The sequence below is a fragment of the Anopheles gambiae genome, chromosome 2 (assembly GCF_943734735.2).
Source record: "Anopheles gambiae chromosome 2, idAnoGambNW_F1_1, whole genome shotgun sequence".
NCBI lineage: Eukaryota > Metazoa > Arthropoda > Insecta > Diptera > Culicidae > Anopheles > Anopheles gambiae.
Genome location: NC_064601.1, coordinates 13591910 through 13614249, shown reverse-complemented (window position 1 = coordinate 13614249; position 22340 = coordinate 13591910). Strand labels below are relative to the sequence as shown.

The window sequence follows — 22340 nt, the reverse complement described above, 5'->3', positions numbered from 1 at the left end:
GTGAGATGGAAGGCTCGTCGCGTCGCATGGAGAGCCCGAAAGGAAAGGGAAAGCAGGAGCAGCAGAAGGAACACGGCAAGGGCCGTGAAAATGGCAAAGGCAAGAAGAACTAAGGTGACGATTGGTTCGAGCGATGGTTGAACAATAAAGCAGCTTGAAAACAAACCAAAGAAACTTATTTGTGCAGAGTATGAGGAACGCAATCCGAACAAACGCAAAAACATTTCCGTAAATGATGTTGATATTTATGTGGAAGGTTGTTGATATAACTGAACTTCAACGATATGATCTTTGAATCAACAGTTTGGTCTTTGCCTAGTTTATCTGCAATCCGAGGTTCTCTGCCGCCTACTCGATCCCTTGGTAGGCTTCTGCTACATAGGAGTGCCGCACACCATTGATGTCTATATCATCAGCATATGCCAGGATATGGGTTGACTCATAGAAGATGGTTCCCGAAGCTTCCAACCTCGAGTCCTGGATGGCCCTCTCTGGCGCTAAGTAGAATATGAGACAGGCAAGCTCGTCCCCCTGGCGCAGACCTTTAATGGTAGCAAAAAGCCTTGAGAGTTTTCCCTCAACCTTCACCTGGCAAGTGATGTTGGTCATAGTCATTTTAACTAACCGTATCAGTTTGGCCGGGATTCCAAAAGTGGCTTTTGATAAAAGGAATTTTAGTGTTTTGATAATTATGAGAATTTCTTGGAATTACCTGCTAAACATGCATGGAAAGACTACCAAGTGGCACATTGATTTTGTTTATGTTTTGGAACGTGTGAACCACGATTAATGCAGGGAAGATCGTCGAAATGAATCAGCAGTTGAGCTGATCGGACAATGTTAGAAGTCATGATAATAAGACGAATATATCATATGTTAAAGATCTTCTACGAACTATTCGCAAACATAATCAATCAAGTGTTAAGAGCTTAGAAGTTCGATCAATGTATTGACATTACGATCTTCTTTTAGTTGGCGTAACATTCTACGCGGCCATGCCGGCTTACATTACCTATACAGGCTTTCGAGACTTAATTCATTACCACGTAGCTAGATAGTCAATCCTTGCTACGAAGGGACGGTTCATTCTGAGCTTGAACCCATGACGGGCATGTTATTGAGTCGTTCGAGTTGACGACTGTACCACGGGACCGCCCGACATTACGATCTATTAAGTGATATTAGGCCATTATTTCTCATTTTTAGTCATTTTGGCCATCGCTGTTTGTCCTTGAACAATATCCAGTTGCAATTTTCTTGATCGCAATTTAATAGCTTGACAAGTATGTTAATATCACTAACGATCATGTTGGTTGACTATAAATACTGATGAACAACCCTCGAAAAAACACAACCAGCTCAGCTACCAGCAGCTTAACCAACCACCCAACCCAGCTCACCAACCCAACTCAACCCACAACAATGAAGGCTACTCTGTTCTTCCTGGTCGTCGTCCTGTGCGTCGTGGCTATCTCTGCCAACAGCAGTGAGCAGCATGGCAAGGGACAGGGCAAGGGCAAAGGAAAGGAACAAGCTTCCGCTGGAGCTGCCGATGGCTCGAAAGTAGGCGTTGGCAACGGCAAGGGCAAGGGACAGGAGAAGGGCGACGCTGCATCCCGTGCTGAGGCTGGCCGTGCCCATGCTCAGAATGGAGGAAAGGGCCAGGAGAAGACCAAGGAGCACGGAAAGGGCAAGGGAAAGAACTGAACGGAACATACGGAAATAAAATGATACATTATAGCTAAACATACATACATTTGTAGTTATTTGATAACACATCAAAACAATACATGTGAGCTGATTGAAAGAAATGATCATGAAGAGTGTTTGCTAACTGCTGTCGCATCATATCGCAACAAAACTATGGTAATATATTGTAACTCAGTGAAATAATGCCGATGGAATGGTTTATATTCTACTGTAGACTATAACTCCTGTTAAATGCTCATGGACCAGTATGATACACGTTGTGCTATGAATGATGTAAATGAATCTGAACTGAACCCATATACCGTAATGCGAACAGAATCATCGTGGTTTTGAGTATTGGAGCCGTCCATCAGACTAAATGAATATCTGTTATGATGTAGCTGACCATGTTTGCATCATATTTACTAGTCAAGGAATGCACTTGAATGTCGAGTAATTCATGACATAATATCAAACTTACGAATATGTGTGGTGTAGAAAATATATAAATTATATTATATATTCGTTCCAAACAAAAATCACATTTTTCCTCAGTTAAAACACTGGCGATGACTCTTTATCAATTATCGATCAAGAGAGCGATCCATATTTGGTGGGGGTTCTTTGATCAGACGGTTTTGAGGAAGACACGGATGTGGAAAGACAACAGCATAAGGTGTTGGACTTGAGCCTCAAATAGAAGACATTTAACTAGGATATATTTGCAAATGATCACCTGCATATCAGTAGCTCGATCATCTTACAGAGATTGAATACAACAAGGAATGGAGAAACGCATGAACTTGCTGCATGAATCACATTTCATACATGATCATGTGCCAGATCATTTTTCTTTATTTTCATCTTATTAGGCATAACCATTTACTGCCTGCAGTGTTCATTTTCTTGATCGCAATTTAATAGCTTTACACGGGTATTATTCTCACTAATGATGATGTTGGTTGACTATAAATATCGATGAACTAGCCTCGAAACAGCACAACTAGCCCAGCTACCAGCAGCTTAACCAACCAGCCATCCTAGCTCCAACCAACCAATCCAACCCTGTCGAACCAACAATGAAGGCTACTCTGTTCTTCCTGGTCGTCGTCCTGTGCGCAGTGGCTCTGGCTGCTCCACAATCCGAACAGAAGCGGGGTGGAAAGGGAAAGTCCGAAGTACAGGGCAAGGGCAAGGGCAATCGACAGGGCGAGTCGGGATCGATGGAGGACGGACAGCAGGGTGCTAGCTCGGAGGAGAGCCAAGGTGGAAAGGGCGGAAAGGGCGGAAAGGGTGGCAAGGGAGGAAAGGGCGGTATGGATCGTGAGATGGAAGGATCGTCGCGTCGCATGGAGAGCCCGAAAGGAAAGGGAAAGCAGGAGCAGCAGAAGGAACACGGCAAGGGCCGTGAAAATGGCAAGGGCAAGAAGAACTAAGGTGACGATTGGTTCGAGCGATGGTTGAACAATAAAGCATCTTGAAAACAAACCAAAGAAACTTATTTGTGCAGAGTATGAGGAACGCAATCCGAACAAACGCAAAAACGTTTCCGTAAATGATGTTGATATTTATGTGGAAGGTTGTTGATATAACTGAACTTCAACGATATGATCTTTGAATCAACAGTTTGGTCTTTGCCTAGTTTATCTGCAATCCGAGGTTCTCTGCCGCCTACTCGATCCCTTGGTAGGCTTCTGCTACATAGGAGTGCCGCACACCATTGATGTCTATATCATCAGCATATGCCAGGATATGGGTTGACTCATAGAAGATGGTTCCCGAAGCTTCCAACCTCGAGTCCTGGATGGCCCTCTCTGGCGCTAAGTAGAATATGAGACAGGCAAGCTCGTCCCCCTGGCGCAGACCTTTAATGGTAGCAAAAAGCCTTGAGAGTTTTCCCTCAACCTTCGCCTGGCAAGTGATGTTGGTCATAGTCATTTTAACTAACCGTATCAGTTTGGCCGGGATTCCAAAAGTGGCTTTTGATAAAAGGAATTTTAGTGTTTTGATAATTATGAGAATTTCTTGGAATTACCTGCTAAACATGCATGGAAAGACTACCAAGTGGCACATTGATTTTGTTTATGTTTTGGAACGTGTGAACCACGATTAATGCAGGGAAGATCGTCGAAATGAATCAGCAGTTGAGCTGATCGGACAATGTTAGAAGTCATGATAATAAGTCGAATATGTCGTATGTTAAAGATCTTCTACGAACTATTCGCAAACATAATCAATCAAGTGTTAAGAGCTTAGAAGTTCGATCAATGTATTGACATTACGATCTTCTTTTAGTTGGCGTAACGTTCTACGCGGCCATGCCGGCTTACATTACCTATACAGGCTTTCGAGACTTAATTCATTACCACGTAGCTAGATAGTCAATCCTTGCTACGGGGGGACGGTTCATTCTGAGCTTGAACCCATGACGGGCATGTTATTAAGTCGTTCGAGTTGACGACTGTACCACGGGACCGCCCGACATTACGATCTATTAAGTGATATTAGGCCATTATTTCTTATTTTCGGTCAAGTTGGTCATTAATGTATGTCCTTGGACAATATCCAGTTGCAATTTTCTTGATCGCAATTTGATAGCTTGACACGTATGTTATTCTCACTAACGATCATATTGGTTGACTATAAATATCGATGAACTAGCCTCGAAACAGCACAACTAGCCCAGCTACCACCAGCTTAACCAACCAGCCAACCTAGCTCCAACCAACCAATCCAACCCTGTCGAACCAACAATGAAGGCTACTCTGTTCTTCCTGGTCGTCGTCCTGTGCGCAGTGGCTCTGGCTGCTCCACAATCCGAACAGAAGCGGGGTGGAAAGGGAAAGTCCGAAGTACAGGGCAAGGGCAAGGGCAACAGACAGGACGAGTCGGGATCGATGGAGGATGGACAACAGGGTGGTAGCTCGGAGGAGAGCCAAGGTGGAAAGGGCGGAAAGGGTGGCAAGGGAGGAAAGGGTGGCAAGGGAGGAAAGGGCGGTATGGATCGTGAGATGGAAGGATCGTCGCGTCGCATGGAGAGCCCGAAAGGAAAGGGAAAGCAGGAGCAGCAGAAGGAACACGGCAAGGGCCGTGAAAATGGCAAGGGCAAGAAGAACTAAAGTGACGATTGGTTCGAGCGATGGTTGAACAATAAAGCATCTTGAAAACAAAACCAAAAGTTTTACGTGTGCAGAGTATGAGGAACGCAATCCGAACAAACGCAAACACATTTCCATAAATGTTGTTGATATTTACGTGGAAGGTTGTTGATATAACCGACCTTCGACGATATGATCTTTGGTATTTCTAATGATCTTACTTATCCGGCGCTACTAGTACTTTGCGGTCTTGGCTTGCCTCAGGAGTGTCCGAAACCACTCATGGTCTCGCGCTTTCGTCTGCCAATCCGTTATCACGGCCTCAATGGTGGACGCCGCAACGACATCTTGCGACCTCAATTTGGGCCTAACATGCCTCCTCTGTTCTTGCGGACAACAGCCCATCGGAGCCTGGCATGCTTGATACGCTGCACGACAATGAGGTCACAGTACATCTCGCATAGCTCGTCGTTATAACGGCTCCTCCATTGTCCTTCCACCCATACAGGGTCAGGAATCCTTCAAAGCATCTTTCTCTCGAACGCGGCTAAGAGGGTTTTGTCATATTTGGACAGTGTCCATGTCTCAGAGGCGTATGTTAGCACCGGTACTATATAGGAGCCATATATTGCCTGTTTCGTTCGTTGCAACAGGTTCTTTGAGGTGAACTGAATGCTCAGGCCGTATAAAGACCGGTTGGTAGCCAGCATCCTTGCGTGCAACTCAGCTACCACGCTATTGTCGTTGCAGACCTTTGACCCGAGATAGGTGAATTGTGAAACGACTTTAAAAGTGCGTTCACCTATCTGTACGTCACGCCTATGTAGGTTTGGATTTGTTATTGGTAGGTCCGCTGATGTTGCCACCATCAGTTTGGTCTTTGCCTAGTTTATCTGAGATCCGAGGTTTTCCGAGGATCAGTTGAGCTGATCGGACAATGTTAGTGTTGTGATCGTATTGTTGCTCACCCCTGGATCGCGGCTGGAGACAGTCGCCGATACCAGTCAGGCGGCCGACGCAACGGCGAGGCGAAACTAGATAGGCAAGGCGAAATCTGGAGAGTTAGGAGAATTAGAATTAGGAGAATTAGAATTAAGGAATTGCTCTCTCTCTTCCGATCTGGCTTTGGTGGCGAACGGTTGTGTGTCAGCGCGGCACGGATGTTATCATTTTACTTATAATATAAGTTGTAAATTGTAGTTTGTGTTCGCGTCATTATTTTCAACGCTTCATCGGTCATCCGAACACAAAAGTTAGAAGTCATGATAATAAGACGAATATATCATATGTTAAAGATCTTCTACGAACTATTCGCAAACATAATCAATCAAGTGTTAAGAGCTTAGAAGTTCGATCAATGTATTGACATTACGATCTTCTTTTAGTTGGCGTAACGTTCTATGCAGCCATGCCGGCTTACATTACCTATACAGGCTTTCGAGACTTAATTCATTACCTTACGTAGCTAGATAGTCAATCCTTGCTACGGGGGGACGGTTCATTCTAAGCTTGAACCCATGACGGGCATGTTATTGAGTCGTTCGAGTTGACGACTGTACCACGGGACCGCCCGACATTACGATCTATTAAGTGATATTACGCCATTATTTATCATTTTCGGTCAAGTTGGTCATCGCTGTTTGTTCTTGAACAATATCCAGTTGCAATTTTCTTGATCGCAATTTAATAGCTTGACACGTATGTTATTCTCACTAACGATCATGTTGGTTGACTATAAATACTGATGAACTAGCCTCGAAACAACACAACCAGCCCAGCTACCAGCAGCTTAACCAACCACCCAACCCAGCTCACCAACCCAACTCAACCCACAACAATGAAGGCTACTCTGTTCTTCTTGGTCGTCGTCCTGTGCGTCGTGGCTATCTCTGCCAACAGCAGTGAGCAGCATGGCAAGGGACAGGGCAAGGGCAAAGGAAAGGAACAAGCTTCCGCTGGAGCTGCCGATGGCTCGAAAGTAGGCGTTGGCAACGGCAAGGGCAAGGGACAGGAGAAGGGCGACGCTGTATCCCGTGCTGAGGCTGGTCGTGCCCACGCTCAGAATGGAGGAAAGGGCCAGGAGAAGGCCAAGGAGCACGGAAAGGGCAAGGGAAAGAACTGAACGGAACATACGGAAATAAAATGATACATTATAGCTAAACATACAAACATTTGTTGTTATTTGATAACATATCAAAACAATACATGTGAGATGATTGAAAGAAAATGATCGTGAAGAGGGAATCCTATGAAAAGCGTCTTAAACCATGTTATACTTAAGAAGCTTCACTTTCCCTTTGACAGTTGTCGCTTTTTCTGGAGTGTTTGCTAACTGATGTCGCATCATATCGCAACAAAACTATGGTAATATATTGTAACTCAGTGAAATAATGCTGAAGAAATGGTGTTTATTCCACTGTAGACAACAGCTCCTGTTAAATGCTCAAGGACCAGTATGATACACGTTGCGCTAAGAAGGATGTAAATGAATCTGAACTGAACAAATATAGCGTCATGAGAATAGTTTGAATCAATGTGGTATTAAGTATTGGAGCAGTCCATTAGATTAATTGAATATCTTTTGTGATGCAACTGACCACGTTTGAATGTTATTTTCTAGTAAAGGAATGCACTTGAATGTCGAGCAATTCGTGACATAATATCCAACATCCAATACGTGTGGTGTAGAAAATATACAAATAATATTATATATTCGTTTCAAAAAAAAATCTCGTTATTTCTCAGCTGAATCACTGGCGATAACTCTTGATCAATCATAGATCAAGAGAGGGCTTTTTATTTTGTGATACCTTTGAACAGACGGTTTTGACCAAGACACGTATGTGGAAAGATAACACTATAAGGTGTTGAACTCGATACCCAAGTAGAAGTAACTTGACTAGGATATATTTGCAAATGATCACCTGCCGATCAGTAGCTCGATTAATTTACTATCTAATACATGATCATGGGGCAGATCAGTACTATTCATTTTCATCCTATTAGGCATAACCATTTACTGCATGCAGTGTTCATTTTCTTGATCGCAAGTTAATAGCTTGACACGGGCATTATTCGCACTAATGTCCATATTGGCTACTATAAATACTGATGAAAAACACTCGAAACAACACAACCAGCCCAGCTACCAGCAGCTTAACCAACCACCCAACCCAGCTCACCAACTCAACTCAACCCACAACAATGAAGGCTACTCTGTTCTTCCTGGTCGTCGTCCTGTGCGTCGTGGCTATCTCTGCCAACAGCAGTGAGCAGCATGGCAAGGGACAGGGCAAGGGCAAAGGAAAGGAACAAGCTTCCGCTGGAGCTGCCGATGGCTCGAAAGTAGGCGTTGGCAACGGCAAGGGCAAGGGACAGGAGAAGGGCGACGCTGCATCCCGTGCTGAGGCTGGTCGTGCCCACGCTCAGAATGGAGGAAAGGGCCAGGAGAAGGCCAAGGAGCACGGAAAGGGCAAGGGAAAGAACTGAACGGAACATACGGAAATAAAATGATACATTATAGCTAAACAAACATACATTTGTAGTTATTTGATAACACAGTAAAATATTTATGTATTTATTTATTTAAATTTAGTTTAGCGTTACTTTCAATGAGAACTTTATCTTAAAAGTGCTAATTAAAAGTGCTTTTATTTCTGATAATATGCTAGTTAGCATATTAGTCTCTTATGTAGTATAAAGTAGTCAAAGAATACATTCTCATTTCGTGAGCTTCGCGTGATATAACAAACTTACCAATGGTGGTAGGGTACAAAATATGCAAATAATATGTTTTATTCGTTCTTCGTTGCCATGATCACCGCATCCATCAGCAAAAAGCCGGCGAAAACGCTTGATCCAGCATCGGTGATCGTTGCGATCTAGTTTTAGTGGAATCTATCTAATATAGCATGCAATTTTGAAGATCATATCGTCGAAGGTCGGTTAAATCAACAACCTTCCAAGGAAACATTAACAACATTTATGGAGACGTTTTTGCGTTTGTTCGGATTGCGTTCCTCGTACTCTGCACACGTAAGTCTTTTTGTTTTGTTTTCAAGATGCTTTATTTTTCAACCATCACTCGAACCAATCGTCACCTTAGTTCTTCTTGCCCTTACCATTTTCACGGCCCGTGCCCTTCATTGAGCAGAAGAACAGAGTAGCCTTCATTGTTGGTTGAACTGAGTTGGTTTGGACGGTTTCAAATAGTAGGCACGAAATGATAAATTCTATCGCCTTCCGATGGTCTTTTATACGGATGGTCATGCGTAGTGCGGTTATTATAATGTAATTTAGTTATGTACTGATCGTTTTTAAATGTGTCTAATATGCATGTTGTTTTAAGGTTGCAAATGCGGCAACTATTTTTAACATCTTACGCCTGTATATAAAAGGCCTTGTAGTAAACCATTCTTCCAGTGCCTTGTCTATCACAATGGGAACTATAAGAACTCTGTTGCTTCAGGTGTTGGTCGTTTCGTTCGTGGCAGCTACGGCCGGAACCAAATCTCAGCTAAACACAGAGCAGGATAAACCTTCAACCGAAAGCTCAGAAGAGTACAATCACTATCGGGTACGTCGTTCACTGTCTCCAGGCAACACTGGGCTATCAACGTTCCCGCCTATCAAACCAAAAGCCGCGCTTCCGGGTACAAATGCTTTGCCCTACCGAGCGCCGGTTGCCGTAAAAGGACCAGTGAGTGTTGAGACCACGAAACTATCAGTTACCTTGCCTAAAACTCCACCCAAAGGACTGGCCACGGAAAAGAGCTTAAGCGTAGTAAATCGCATGAACATTCCTATACAACCTGCACAACCAGCAAAGATGCCACTGCCCATTTCACCACTGGAATTCGTACCCAAACATGAGCAGCATGTTAGTGAATCTAACGACCAACCATCTCGTAGCAGTAGCCCCGGCAAAGGGAAGAAGAAAGGCCATGCAAAGAATGGAAAGCATAATGGCCGAGGAAATGGGAAGCAACGTGATGATGCGAAGGACAGCTCTAGTGAGGAGAGCGCGAAATGGTAGAAGGTATTTATCGACACATTCCTGTTTACATAACGCTAGCTGGTGACGAAAGACAATGCATATTCAAGAAAATAAATATTAAATATTCTCTGCTTCAATCCCATTACACACGTGATCCAATGATCAAGATTAGGAATATTTTTTGTTTCGCCGTCAGACAGTTGTTTGTTGAGATTACACACCAGCTGGGCACCACTTTCAAGCTATTGATTGGTCTCCGTTACATCCGGACGTACTATCAAAAAACGTCAGATTTTGGAATACTGTCTTATCAGCACACTGGTTTTACGGGTAACGGTTTGCTAAGATTTTGAACAGCAAATTTAAAATTTCAATTAATTGAAAAAAATCCGTTAAGAGATATGAAATGGAGTGAAATAAAAAAAATAAAAATAGACGTGTTCTCATGAGTCATAAACGGGACATGAGCAAGTGTTCCAGCAATCAATGCAATAAGCTGCTGAAGCATTCCAAGGGTTCAGTGTTGCTTGTTGATTGAACTGAGTGTATAAAAACGGAGGTGAATATCCACTGAGTAGAGGATCATGCATTATGCAAACACCAATAGTGATGGGTTTCTTTTTACAAGATTCACTGTTCAGTTTCAGCTTGCTCGCTGAAGAATAGAAACTAACGAACCACATCACTTCACTAATTGCCCGTATCGCCCCTAGCGCTATGCGGGCATGATTGGAACAGCCACGTAGCAGGGAAAACACTCTCCAAAGCAAACCTAACACATTGCCACCAAACAGTCGATGGCCCATACACGTGTCTGTTGCGGGATGGTGTTTAACGTGTTCACATGCACGGTGCTACCGGACTATCGGATGGTGTGTGGAGCATTTGTGATAAATTGAATTATTAACAGCAATCATTAGGACAAGAGAGGGAAGTGGCACACAGGGTAGTTCCGAGCAGGAGGCAGTAAACAATCATTTCCAGCTAGCAATGGAAGGTATAAGTAAAGTAGAATCTTGTAATAAAAAGGAAGTTATTCAAAGATAGCCTCTCATCATAGTTTATTACTGTATCTTATTGTGTATTAGTTTACCATGCCTATTGAACTCGTGTGGAAAATCGAAAAGTCGTCTAACAGATCAAATGCTGCTATAAGCACATTCTTTTGATCGAGCTCTTAACTTCACTCATAAAACCTTGGTCCGAATTACAGGGTTGTTCGAGTGAACTATGTGAACTGTAGCATTCATCGATCGTGAGATGCTTTTCAACAGCAATTACATACTTGTGACAGCTGGGCAGTTGAAAAATGTCTCTGTTTGCATATGAAAGCGACTTGGAACACGCTGCATTTTGTTTCTTTTGTGCACAACGGCTTATGGTTTCACGAATATAACAATGCAAATTTGCGGTAATGACATATGATTATCGAAAAGAAGCTCTAAAACCCTTCAAATGTTGAAACTAGTTACACTAAAGATGGATACTGCTTAAAATATTCTTCTATACACCGACTTCATCTTAGAGTCACCCTGTACAAAATAGCATCAACTTCTGTGTACGTACCGTATCCATTTAACGCTGTTCGATGGTCAAGTTTACGGACGGCGGCAATCAGTGGGTGAGATCAGCAGTTGTTTAGCAATCCGATGACCGGAAGCATGACTTTTTCAACACACACAAACACACACACACACACAACAAGTTGATTGGCACAGAACAGTTCCGCGACAAAACAGCAGCAGTACACTTTACTGGATCTGTCTCGCTGCAACCTGTACCACTCGCCTGCACATTAGATAACAAATTGAAAGGCCACTCATAAACACGCGCACTGACGGCACAATCAACGGCTGCGACACTCTCGCTAGTTCGGGCTGGTGGATTGAAGGAGGATATGTATAAGATTATACCACTGCAGCCGTAAACGTTGGAAATAGCTCGCCCCCCCCTGGAAAAGCAAAGACAGAAGAAAACAGAAAGAACATCTCTCAGCTTTTCCTTGGGTGGCCCGCGCAACGGCATTGGCTTCCAAGCGCTTCGACGCGTGTTTGGATTACTTCAGCCGGTGTTGTATTTGTTGTTGTTGTTGCTACTAGTGCACACTCGCGGAATCCGAAACCATACGGGGAGGGGTAGGGGTTGGTGGTGGTAACGCAACAAGCCGCACTAGATGACGCACATTCTGCGAGGTGCAATTTCGAAGATTTCGACGTACGGAGGAAGGTTGTTGGTTTTGTTTTTTTGTGTCGAAGCACAATTTTCGCGATTTCACTCCGTGACCTCCATGGTCAGCTCCTCACCGTTTGGCCGAGAACGCAGAGGCATTGGGGTTGAACCGTCATTGTATCCTCCAAACGGTGTGTGTGTGTGTGTGTCTGTGTTGTGGAATGTTTTTGTTTCCGTTTGTGTTTGTAGGGGGGTGGTAAGGTTGTGGAACACGAAAAAATTGGAGAAGTATTACGCAAAAAGGCGCTGTTAGAAAGGAAGCTTCTTATCCAGCTTAGCGGATAGAATTACCATTCCGGTGGGTGATCCCACCTGGGGGGAAGAAGAGGGTGTATCGAATGAAATGGACACTCGAGGTTTTGCTTTGTGTTTTTGGGGGCTCAGGGAACACCCACTTGGGCAACACTGTGATAGTAGAGCCTCAAGTGGCGGATGGAGCCATTTGGATTGAAAGTTAGATGATAACACACCTCAACAACTCGACGCGCTATAACAACAAATAGAAAAAACACACACCCACAAACACACACACACACACACACTTGTCACTGCTGCAATCAGCGGACGTATCCACACTTCCTCGTGTTAGCTGCGTCACGTTACTTTTAGCGCGTACGCTCGTTACTTCACCACTGATTAGCGGGTTTTGCCACAAGAAAACCGAAAAGTTGCGAAAAAACACAAAACCACTAGCCGGTGAAACAGTTGCAGCAGTTTACTACCCGTACATGGTACGTACAACCGTGTTGGGACCAGCCTTTTTGAGGTTAGTGCGTATGATTGATCGCGCTCGATCGTAGGCAGCGAAACGCGTCTAGCATTGAAACCTACCAACACCACACACTCACACACACACACGGTGATGCACCGTTTTTTCAATGTCGTTCTTTGCACCACTTGACGCAGCCAACTGGAGGGCTGAGGCGTGAGGCGTGCGCACTCACGTCCGAACCACAACGTCCGATAGATGCGCGAAGTTGCGTTAGGCATGCAAGCCGAGCTCATTGCGCTATCATCGCCCATCATCGTCTAGCATCATTACCTGGCCGGGCTGAGAGTCGCACCAACCCCTTCTCTCCCTACCGGGCACTGTGGTTGCGTGTGAGGGTGTGGTGTTTATTTTTAACCGCCTGGCCTACTGCCGTTCACCCACTGTGCTTATGCTGCGTAGCGACGGCGGCAGCATGATGCGTGTGTACGCTCACTCACACCGCACACGCTCAACTGCGACAATCGCGCGCCCCCTCCGGCGGACGGGTTGGGGTTGCGCGATGCTGCTCGGGACAAATTTAATAAACACTTGGCCGGATCGAACTCCCCCCCCCCTCCCCACCCCTCATACCGTGGACGAAAAGGGGAAACACAAATGGCCGGTCGTCGGTTTTGCACGGCGTGCGGAAAAAATGGAACAGCACAAGTGGTTCACGTAACGGTCGAAACTCACACAGAAATGGGAAATACAAAAACAAAAAAACACTAACACACACAGCTGTCTAATGCTTTTACTTTTCTCGATTCGTTTCACTTTCTCGATCGTTTACTCGGTGGGAAAACAGAAGGGAGAGTCACAGAAACACACATACACACACACAGAGCGAATGATTAGGTTTCACCTGATAGGTTACATCCGCGCCCCAATCGGCTCTGTCGGATCGATTTTGCTCCGTTCGATCACAGCGTCAAACGGGCCAGCGCTACTGTACGATTCGCTAACAGGCAGCCGTCCGGAAAGATTCAGGAGGAAATGAGCACCGTCACACACACATAAACACACGCACAGCAGGCGGTACACGATATCCGTGGAAAATGCGGTGCGCGCACACTTGGATCCCTTCCCGACGGAATTTTCTTTAATTTCTCGACACAACGCAACGAACGAAGACGTTGGGGCAAGGCGACGGGAAGAAGGGTGCTGGTGATTATGAGGGGAGTGAAAATAGACAACGGAAACCTACGGCTGCGTGCGAAGCTAAACACTGCACACTCAGTAACTGCGGCCTGCCTCGACGGGTGCCGCTAACGAAATGATGGTCCGTCTGCCCCGATGGTGTTTGCTCCATCGCGGGCGCAGTAGCTGCGGTTCTAATTACCGCGCACCATGCGTTCGAGAGAGCGCGCGTCTTCGGGAGCGTCGTGGTTGTTGCTTGTTGGTGGATGGATGGTGTATTGGTTTTTGTTTTTTGTTGTTGTTGGTTTGCTCCTATACCCCATCCGCTCGATTGGTTCGTTAAATTTGTACGCTTTTTGCTTTCATTCTGTCTGTGCGCCGGGCATATGGCACCTGCACACTGAGACGCGGTCAGTAGCTGGTGAAGGAAAAAAATGAATAATAAATTAATTGTTGAATTTTGAAGAAATTAATGATTATAGGCGATCCCCGAGATACATGGTATCTGTTATACGGGGCTTCGGAGATACCCGGTTTTCAAAATTTGACAGTTCTTTGGGCAAATTGTACTGATTTGACACATCAATTATCAAATGCTAAATATTTTCCCTTTTGATTGAATTTTAGAACCCATTTCAAATATTTTAAAGCTGTTATTTTGAGTCAGAATATCAAATAATAAATAAAGTGGCTAAATCACCCCCAACTTGGAAAATTATATGAAAATTAACGATATTAAGGCTGAAAATCACAAGATTCGACTTACGCGGAAATTCGAGATACGCTTTATTTTGCGGCTGTTTTCGGTCCCCATTAACCGTGTACCTCAGGGACCGCCTGTACTTAGGTAGGAGATTTAGAGTGTCAGGTGGTGTACCTCGAATTTATCAACCGAAAGCAGCTCATACACTAATAAACATTGCGTGTAATATGGGCGGTATCAGAACCTTTTTCCAACGACGGAGGGAGGGGGTCGTAGTGTTGTTGCAATATGTGCTCATATTTTTGACAATTTGAAATGAAAAATTAGATGATATTTTTAATCAGCTATGCAAGAGTGTTAAAAACATTACATCAGACAGTTTTGCCACACAAATTGCATAACTTAAGGCGCTCAAACATTGTAACTTTATCTTCAATATGATATTTACAGATTACAACCAAGCCATTCCCAAAAAATCATTCCCTAAAAGTTATACCATCTGCTTACAATTGCCACATTCAGTGTTCACGCTCACAAACACGTCCAGCTGACCAGCGCCGAACGACACTCCGGTGGGGCCCGTTCTGGGAATCGTTACGAATCATGCACGCGAAACTCCTGGCATGCGTGGAGCGTGAAAATGACCCCCTCCCAATCCGCACGGTGTTGCCCATTTTCCGTTCCAATTTCCCTCCCACTAGCGGAGGGTGGAAAACATGGCCTCCGCCCGCGAGACACGGACATTGTGTCGTGGGGCTTCGTTCATTATACCTTCGCGTGCTCATTTGCGGAAGTGTCTGGAAGTGTCGCCCCCTGCGGGGTGGGGTAGTGCTGTGTTCGGGTAGGTTGTGTAAGGTGTAACCTGTTGGGCGGTTTGCTTGCGAGAAGATGACCGACATTACACCGAGATTGAGACCAATTAGCGACGGCGACACACCGACTCGACAAGGGCTTGGACATTGGGAAAAGGATTGAAAGTTCGTTCGCCTCTCCCCAAAATGTGGGTCACTTTTCATTCGATTAGAAAGCACCGAGTGAACGCTTTTTTTTCTAGTTTTTAATTTGGCGCTGGTGCCTGGTTTTGCGACAAACGCGGTGCGCGGTTATTATGGAATGTGACATAATATTGCTAACCTTCTATCATGCGTAACGGTAATCGGATCGGTAGTTCATAGATTTCAGGCGTGCGTTTTTGTTTTGCGATTTGTTTTTTCTTTCTTCTGTTTTGGGCGATGGACGAGGCCAACCGAGGACGTACGAAATTATTGCCCTGCCGGAGGAAGTGACATCACAGTCCAGGGACGTTACATTCCAGGCCGGCGGTGGCCGTCGTTAATTGGATTGCTGGGAATAAGGCGAGCTAGCCGGAGACTAATGCGACAATTTTATGCCACTGTTTATAATATATTCCTCGTACGGTTCGCGCGCCCGCGCCAATGTACGTTGCACTATTTCCCTGTACTTCTTCTGTGTTTAATGCATTAGCATTAGGCTTGGATGAGTTTTAGGTTGAAGCATAAACATGCGACGACACAAACAGACACTGGGTCCTTCTTGATCCGTGAAGGTGGAAGCAAACGTGAGGGTAAGTGGGCTTTACGCAGACGAGGTGGGACCAAGTGAACAGGTGATACATTTCACGCTTATTAAAAGAAATGGAGAGTATAAAGCAGGCGCTCAGAGCGGCTATGATCGCGTGATAAAATGGCAGCTTAGCGTGACCAACGCGTTGCCGCGTGTGTGCCGGAGCGTGCAAACGAAAATTTGCAAACGCGCCGTCCGACACGATCACGGGTGGCGGGCGAACGGGCCGCTGGCCATGTGCTCCCGGTGCAAAGGCTCATGTTTGTGTGCTCAGCGGGTTGGATTGCCGTTGCCTTAATCTGCGATCCGGAATGCGGTCCAGCTGTGGGGAAGGGAGGGACTTTTGCGATGATTGAGCCGGTTGGCATGAAAATGGAATTTAAATAGGCAAACGCGTGCGAGAGGGAGAGATAGAGAAATGCGTCTTGATTTCAATCGTAATAGAAATCAATTTACGAACCACGGTGGAAATCTTTTCGCAGATGACGTGTGTTTGTAATGAGTTTCTTTTTTTTTGTTGTTTTTGAGTCATCTTTTGAACATTTTTCTTTGATTTCGATACATTATGAAACGGCCGTATGCATTAAGACACATTAAAGTGATCTCCTCCGTTGAAGCAATACGGCCTATAGGGACCGTTCCTCTTAACTAAAATAAAAAAAGCTCTTCTAGATGAACAATTTGTAATTTGCTGTGGTTTATTTTAATTCGACCTCTACGAAGAATTGAACGCTGTTCAAGAGAAAGATTCTTCGTTCGTTGTATTTAATCCTTTTTCTATTACTAGTTGGATGATTCGTTGGTGGTGCTAGTAGTGTTCGTCGACTCTTCTGATGGCGTTTCCCAGAACGCATCGTCTTTGTGCAGCTCATGTTCTTCCAACTGACGAACTGAGGGTGATTTGAGTATCAATCCTTAAAATTGAAATAAACAAAAGCGACAGTTAGTAAAACATGTAGAGCATAATCTGTGGAATATGGAACAATAATACAAGAAGAACTGTTTGAATACGCCTAAAATTGTGCATCTCATAAAGCAAAGCCACATTTTTGGAATATTTTTTTGTTGCAGGAGAAATAAAACAAAATGAACCACATATACACAGAACAACAGCGCTTTCCATTAAACATTCAATGTGCACGGTACAAGAACGGTAGTGAACAGCGAGCTAGCCATGTTTCGTTTCACTAACCACCTTTTAAGCGCGCGCTTAAACGCAACATTTGTCTTGAGCGTCATGCTAGGCACGGAGTTAATATTCGGAGCTTGCTTTGGGCTTTCGTTTGGTTGCAGCTTCCACCAAAGTGCATCGCTGCACTGCTCCGATGCAGTTAGCTGCCCTCCGAACGTGTTCATTCTAACGATCACTCCTATCGAACAGCGCAATGCAACATGAAAACAGAGCTTTTGGAAGAGCGAATGTGTGAAGAACGAGCGATCGCTGATCGCTCCACTTACCGGTTATCAGCCCGCCAACAATGGCGATCACCATCGTTAAACCAATGGCCATCAGCTGGAAAGCACCCTGCTTAGCACCGGAACGGCCATATCCCTGTGAAGTGAAGGGAAATGGGATTAATAGAGCATTTCTTCTCATAACCTGCAAACCACTGCCTACCCCGATGACATATTCCAGCGGTTCCATTTCCGACGTGGCATTGGTGGCGTTCGGATTCTGCATCGCGGGGAAAATCGTAGCCAATGAGGTGCCGTATGTTTCGACACTTGCAAACGATGCATAAATGGCGGAGAAGATGGCCGACAGTACGGCGGGCATGCCGTGCAGGTTGTGCACACCGCACGTATCCGCAATGCGCAGGTTAGACAGTATGGCGGGCTAGATGTAAAAAGAAACGAAGAGAGAAATGAAGCTTTGAATATTTTGCAATGGTTTACAAATATCTAAAAAGTGTACGAAAAAAATGAACATATAAAAATAGATTTTTGTGTTCACGATCAACATCTGCATGTTTTTGCAATGATACTAATGAGCTGCTCTGCTGTCGTGCGCGGCAGTTTGTACGATCGCCTTCACCGATCTGCGTATTGATCCAATCATTATTGAGTGCTAAGTAGAGCACTTTGAGATCACTTTTTAGCAGCTCGGTGTGAAAATGATCCGAAAACATCCAGTCGTGTTGAGAGCAGGTTAAAATCTAAACCGTTGCTAACAGTGCGGCGAGCAGTGGAACAATTTTGTTAGCAGCATTTAGCAGGTTGCGCTGCTGATAAAACGTTCTACTGCCATGGTAACGGCGCACGGTTATGATATCACTAAACCACGTTTGTCTAAAACACTGTCTAAAAGAGTGAGAGTGAGATCGCTGGTTAGATAACGACGGGGTAAACAATCACATGAGAAACCACATTAGATAGCACACCACGCATACATACCGTAAGAAAGCGATAGCCCAGCACGGAAATAACGCCTGCCATAACGCCGACGATCAGTGCACCGAACGGGTGGATCAGCAGATTGCAGATCGATCCTACCGCCACACCGCCCGCCAGCGTCGAGTTCTGCACATGCACCATGTCCAGCTTGTGCTCGTGGGACACTAGCGCGGACAGCACGAACGTAGTCACCGTCGCTCCGGCGAGCGAAAGATACGTGTTGATGATGGCACGCTCCTGGTCCGCTCCATCGACCAGTGCCGAATTGAAGCTGGGCCAGAAGATCCACAAAAAGATCGTCCCGATCATGGCGCTGATGTCCGAGCTGTACGATGACCCTTCCAGCGGACCGGCCTTCGCCTGTTCCTTCTTCGGTCGTAGCATAAAGCTCACGGCCAGCCCGAAGTACGCACCGAATGCGTGCACCGTGATCGAGCCACCGACATCGGCCGCCTTTACCAGCTCCAGCTGCAGGTACTCGTTGCCAGCGAAGATCGCAATCTCCAGAATGCCCATGATAAGTAGCTGGATCGGTGTCGTACGGCCGAGCAGGGCGCCCATGCTGATCAGTACGGCCGCCGCTGCAATGTCCGCCCCGATCAGGTTCTGTAGCGAGATCGGTATGATGCCGTCTTCCATCTCGTAGCAGCCCCGCATGATGATGGCCCACTGGACGACCAGGGCGGCCACGAGCAGGTTCAGCCCGGACGCACTAAAGCCATACCGCTTCAGAAACGTCATCAGAAAGGCAAACCCGGCAAAGATCATCACGTGGATGTCTTGAAAGTCTGAAAAAATGATGGTAAGAATAATCCACGTATGAGATGCTGCACGTGATTACCGTCGTTGCAAACATTCGGTATTACGAGGATATTTGCGCAGATTTCCTCCCTCGGACTCGGCAGGGCTGTGGACTCGGGCTGTTTCATTTTTCACGGGCAACAGCTCCTTGGCGTAATCGGTGCAGAACCCGAACACGATTATAAAAACCACCTGCACGATCAGCAGCAGTGCGTAACCGGCCGTCGAGGATCCTGGTGTGTGCATGATGAGGCGTTGTTTGCTCCTTTCCGAAAGATCACTTTCCTAGAACCGTTGAACCGTTTGATGGTTTGAATAATTTGGTCACTTGCTTTTGGGGGGGATTCGTAACAAGTCCACGGAGCGCTAGCCGTGGTACATTTTTATCCGCGCACTGTCCAAACGGAACTGATTTCGGTGTCAGAAACGATGATAGGTTGATGTTGGTTGGGATTTGAGATTCGGGTTGTAAAGGTAGGACGGTTAGACGGGAATGTGGCTGCTATGCGCGCGGTGGATGATAATGATGTTGAACACAGTGGGAGAATGGGCGTGCTTTAAGGTGGACATAAAGAATGGGGCAATATTTGTGTAGAGCTTACTCATGAAATAGTGGTTCTTGTATAGAATATGGAATAATTTAAGCAACGCATATTTTACCACAGAGTGTTACTTTATTTAGAATCCTTATGCAAAGATAAATCCATCCCCTTTACCCATTGTGCACATGTCAATCAAACAACTCCATGCTGCCGGTCGCATCTACCAACATGGTTTGTGAAACATCTGAAGTGGCTCAATATCAACCTGCACGTCCAAACGATACCCCTTTTTTTTGCACGGCCAGATACATCCTACTCTACTTTTCCCACCGAAACCCTCAAACCCCCGACATTCCCGCTCCGTGCGCCAATTGGATTGAAAGGGAACATTTAAATTAGGAAAAGGGGGTAAATGAATTATGTAAATTTATACAAATCGTTAGCCCTCGCCTTTGCTACAACCCCTCTGGCTACTGCTGCTGCTGCTGCTGCACAGCTTCTAGTTTGACCGTGACCGTGGATTAGTGGAGTAGCTGTAATCGGTGCAGAACATAACCCCACGCCTTGCCGGAGGTACATGCTGCTCTTGAACGATTTTGACCAAACCAACCCCTCATGACCTATGCAAACCCCCCGGCGCAGTTCCGAATGTAAATTTCGAGTGGACGTTCTGATCGATCGAGCCGATTTCGGCTAGGTTCGGTTTGAAGATGAGCGTTCGATGGATGGATTGGATTGGTTCCACCGTACGTTGTGAGACTTTGTAGTAATCAAATATGGAAACGATTCGATTACTTTCACAAATGTCTGCTTACGGACTGGCAATTCAAATCCGGGTTGTCTGTAAAGTTAAAGAGGTTTTCCTGTGTCAATAAGGTAGAAAAACAACCATCGAAAACGTGACGCCTGCCGTCACGCAATCTCAAGTGTGGCTTCTGGAATGATGTGGCATTGCTCGACATGGTAATACATGGTTCGGGTTCATTATTGATGAAAAGTTGACTCGGTTGACTCCGGGTGAATGGAGCACCGGGGCGTTTGTTTTACAACCAATAAAACGAAGGTCTGCTCGTTGTTTTGGTTACGTTTCTTCGAAACTGATCTGGTGGTTTATTGATTTGTGAATCGATTCAAGGGGATGTAAGGATGTACAAGGGGTAATGCTTACAAACTACCGGCAGGATTCAATTTGCTGCTGTCGTGGGGTTGGGGGTAGCATGGTAAATGAAGTGTTTGTGTACGGCTGGATGGGCCGTTTAATAGGGAGCTCAGGAGCTGTACTCATCCTGCATGGCCGGCGTGTAGGAGGTAACGTTTTCGATCGGTGCATTGAGCACGACCTTGCGGAATATTAGATAGGCAATGCCGCCGAGCAGCAGATTCACGATGGCCACTATCGTAATGATGGCCCATGCAGGAATCATTGGTCCACCTGTAACGTGGAGAAGGGGCGTGTTGGGGGTTAGTATAAAGCCCGCGAAGCAAGCGTTGCTCGTTATGACTCACGTTTGAAGGTTCGGTTAATGGTACGGCGTCCGCGAAGAATCTTGCGACGTGCCTCGGTTTGATCCAAACACATGCTCAAGACAACTGTGGGGTATATAGAGATAGATAAATGGAAGGTGTTAGATGAAGTAGATATTTCACTGTGTCTCGCTGTGTTCCGCTGTTACACTTGGACGTGTTCAAAATATTAATTGTTACAGTTAAAACACAAAAATGGTCTGTTATTACTGGGCAACGGTTAAGTAATCGGGAACAAAAGAGATGTAACATCGTTTATGCATTCTGGTCAAAACTTCACTAAGAGAAAGATGCCGTATGTATGATAAGGCAAGCAGGAACTATAATTTGGGGTATAATACGCTGACCTACACTTTCGACCATCGAAATGACTTTACTTCCAAGTGACCCATAACACAACCGTTAAAATTACGTGTTATGGCTCAAGTTTATTACGTTCAGTTCGTTAACTGCATTCAGTTGTTATTTTAGCAAGTATTTACAATATGATCACCGTTTGCATTTATCTTTTCCTCACACCGATGAACTAATGCCACAGTTCTTGGAAATATTCTACCGATGAATCACACACGCTCACTTCAAGGTGATTGTGCCTTCCTGCGTGTAGTGGTTGCGCATTGATAATTACCGAGCATTAGGGTGAAGTAAACGGCTTTGTTTTTTATGATATGCATCTTGAAACGGCACTGGACTGGACACTTTTGTAGAATCACACAAAACAATACAAACGTCAACACTGTTTTAAGTTGCTTTTATTTCCAAAAGCACAAAATTTCTTTCACACTTAAATTTGTCAAACGATTCAACCTGCTACGAAGCGATGGATGGCACACAATAAGACCTGTTCCAATGTGGATGGTTACACCCTTACCGCTACGCTGTGCTATCGGTG

General features: G+C 45.2%; 3 protein-coding genes across 8 annotated transcripts in view; all 3 read right to left on the bottom strand.

Moving 5' to 3' along the window:
• The window catches only part of LOC1281107 (lateral signaling target protein 2 homolog), a 28184-nt gene extending 14070 nt beyond the window's left edge, over positions 1 to 14114 (bottom strand). Inside the window, exons 1-2 of one of the 6 annotated variants that reach the window (XM_321045.6) lie at positions 13968 to 14114; positions 11350 to 11660 (exon numbers count right to left, since the gene is read on the bottom strand). In XM_321045.6, the coding sequence (XP_321045.6) occupies positions 11350 to 11358 (9 nt within the window). In that variant the 5' untranslated portion in view covers positions 11359 to 11660; positions 13968 to 14114. The other 5 variants (XM_061643643.1, XM_061643640.1, XM_061643639.1 and 2 more) reach the window with 5 other exon arrangements.
• Positions 14115 to 16853: 2739 nt separating this feature from the next.
• LOC1281108 (ammonium transporter Rh type A) lies at positions 16854 to 19819 on the bottom strand. The gene is made up of 5 exons (XM_321046.5): positions 19448 to 19819; positions 18582 to 19369; positions 17806 to 18024; positions 17646 to 17739; positions 16854 to 17101 (listed from the first exon to the last, which is right to left on the bottom strand). The coding sequence occupies exons 1-5, from the start codon at positions 19626 to 19628 to the stop codon at positions 16971 to 16973; spliced, it is 1413 nt and encodes a 470-aa protein (XP_321046.4). The 5' UTR covers positions 19629 to 19819; the 3' UTR covers positions 16854 to 16970.
• Positions 19820 to 20996: 1177 nt separating this feature from the next.
• Positions 20997 to 22285, bottom strand: LOC1281109 (uncharacterized). Its single transcript, XM_321047.6, has 3 exons — positions 22077 to 22285; positions 21431 to 21514; positions 20997 to 21356 (listed from the first exon to the last, which is right to left on the bottom strand). The coding sequence occupies exons 1-3, from the start codon at positions 22120 to 22122 to the stop codon at positions 21193 to 21195; spliced, it is 294 nt and encodes a 97-aa protein (XP_321047.2). The 5' UTR covers positions 22123 to 22285; the 3' UTR covers positions 20997 to 21192.
• Between the last annotated feature and the right edge of the window lie 55 nt (positions 22286 to 22340).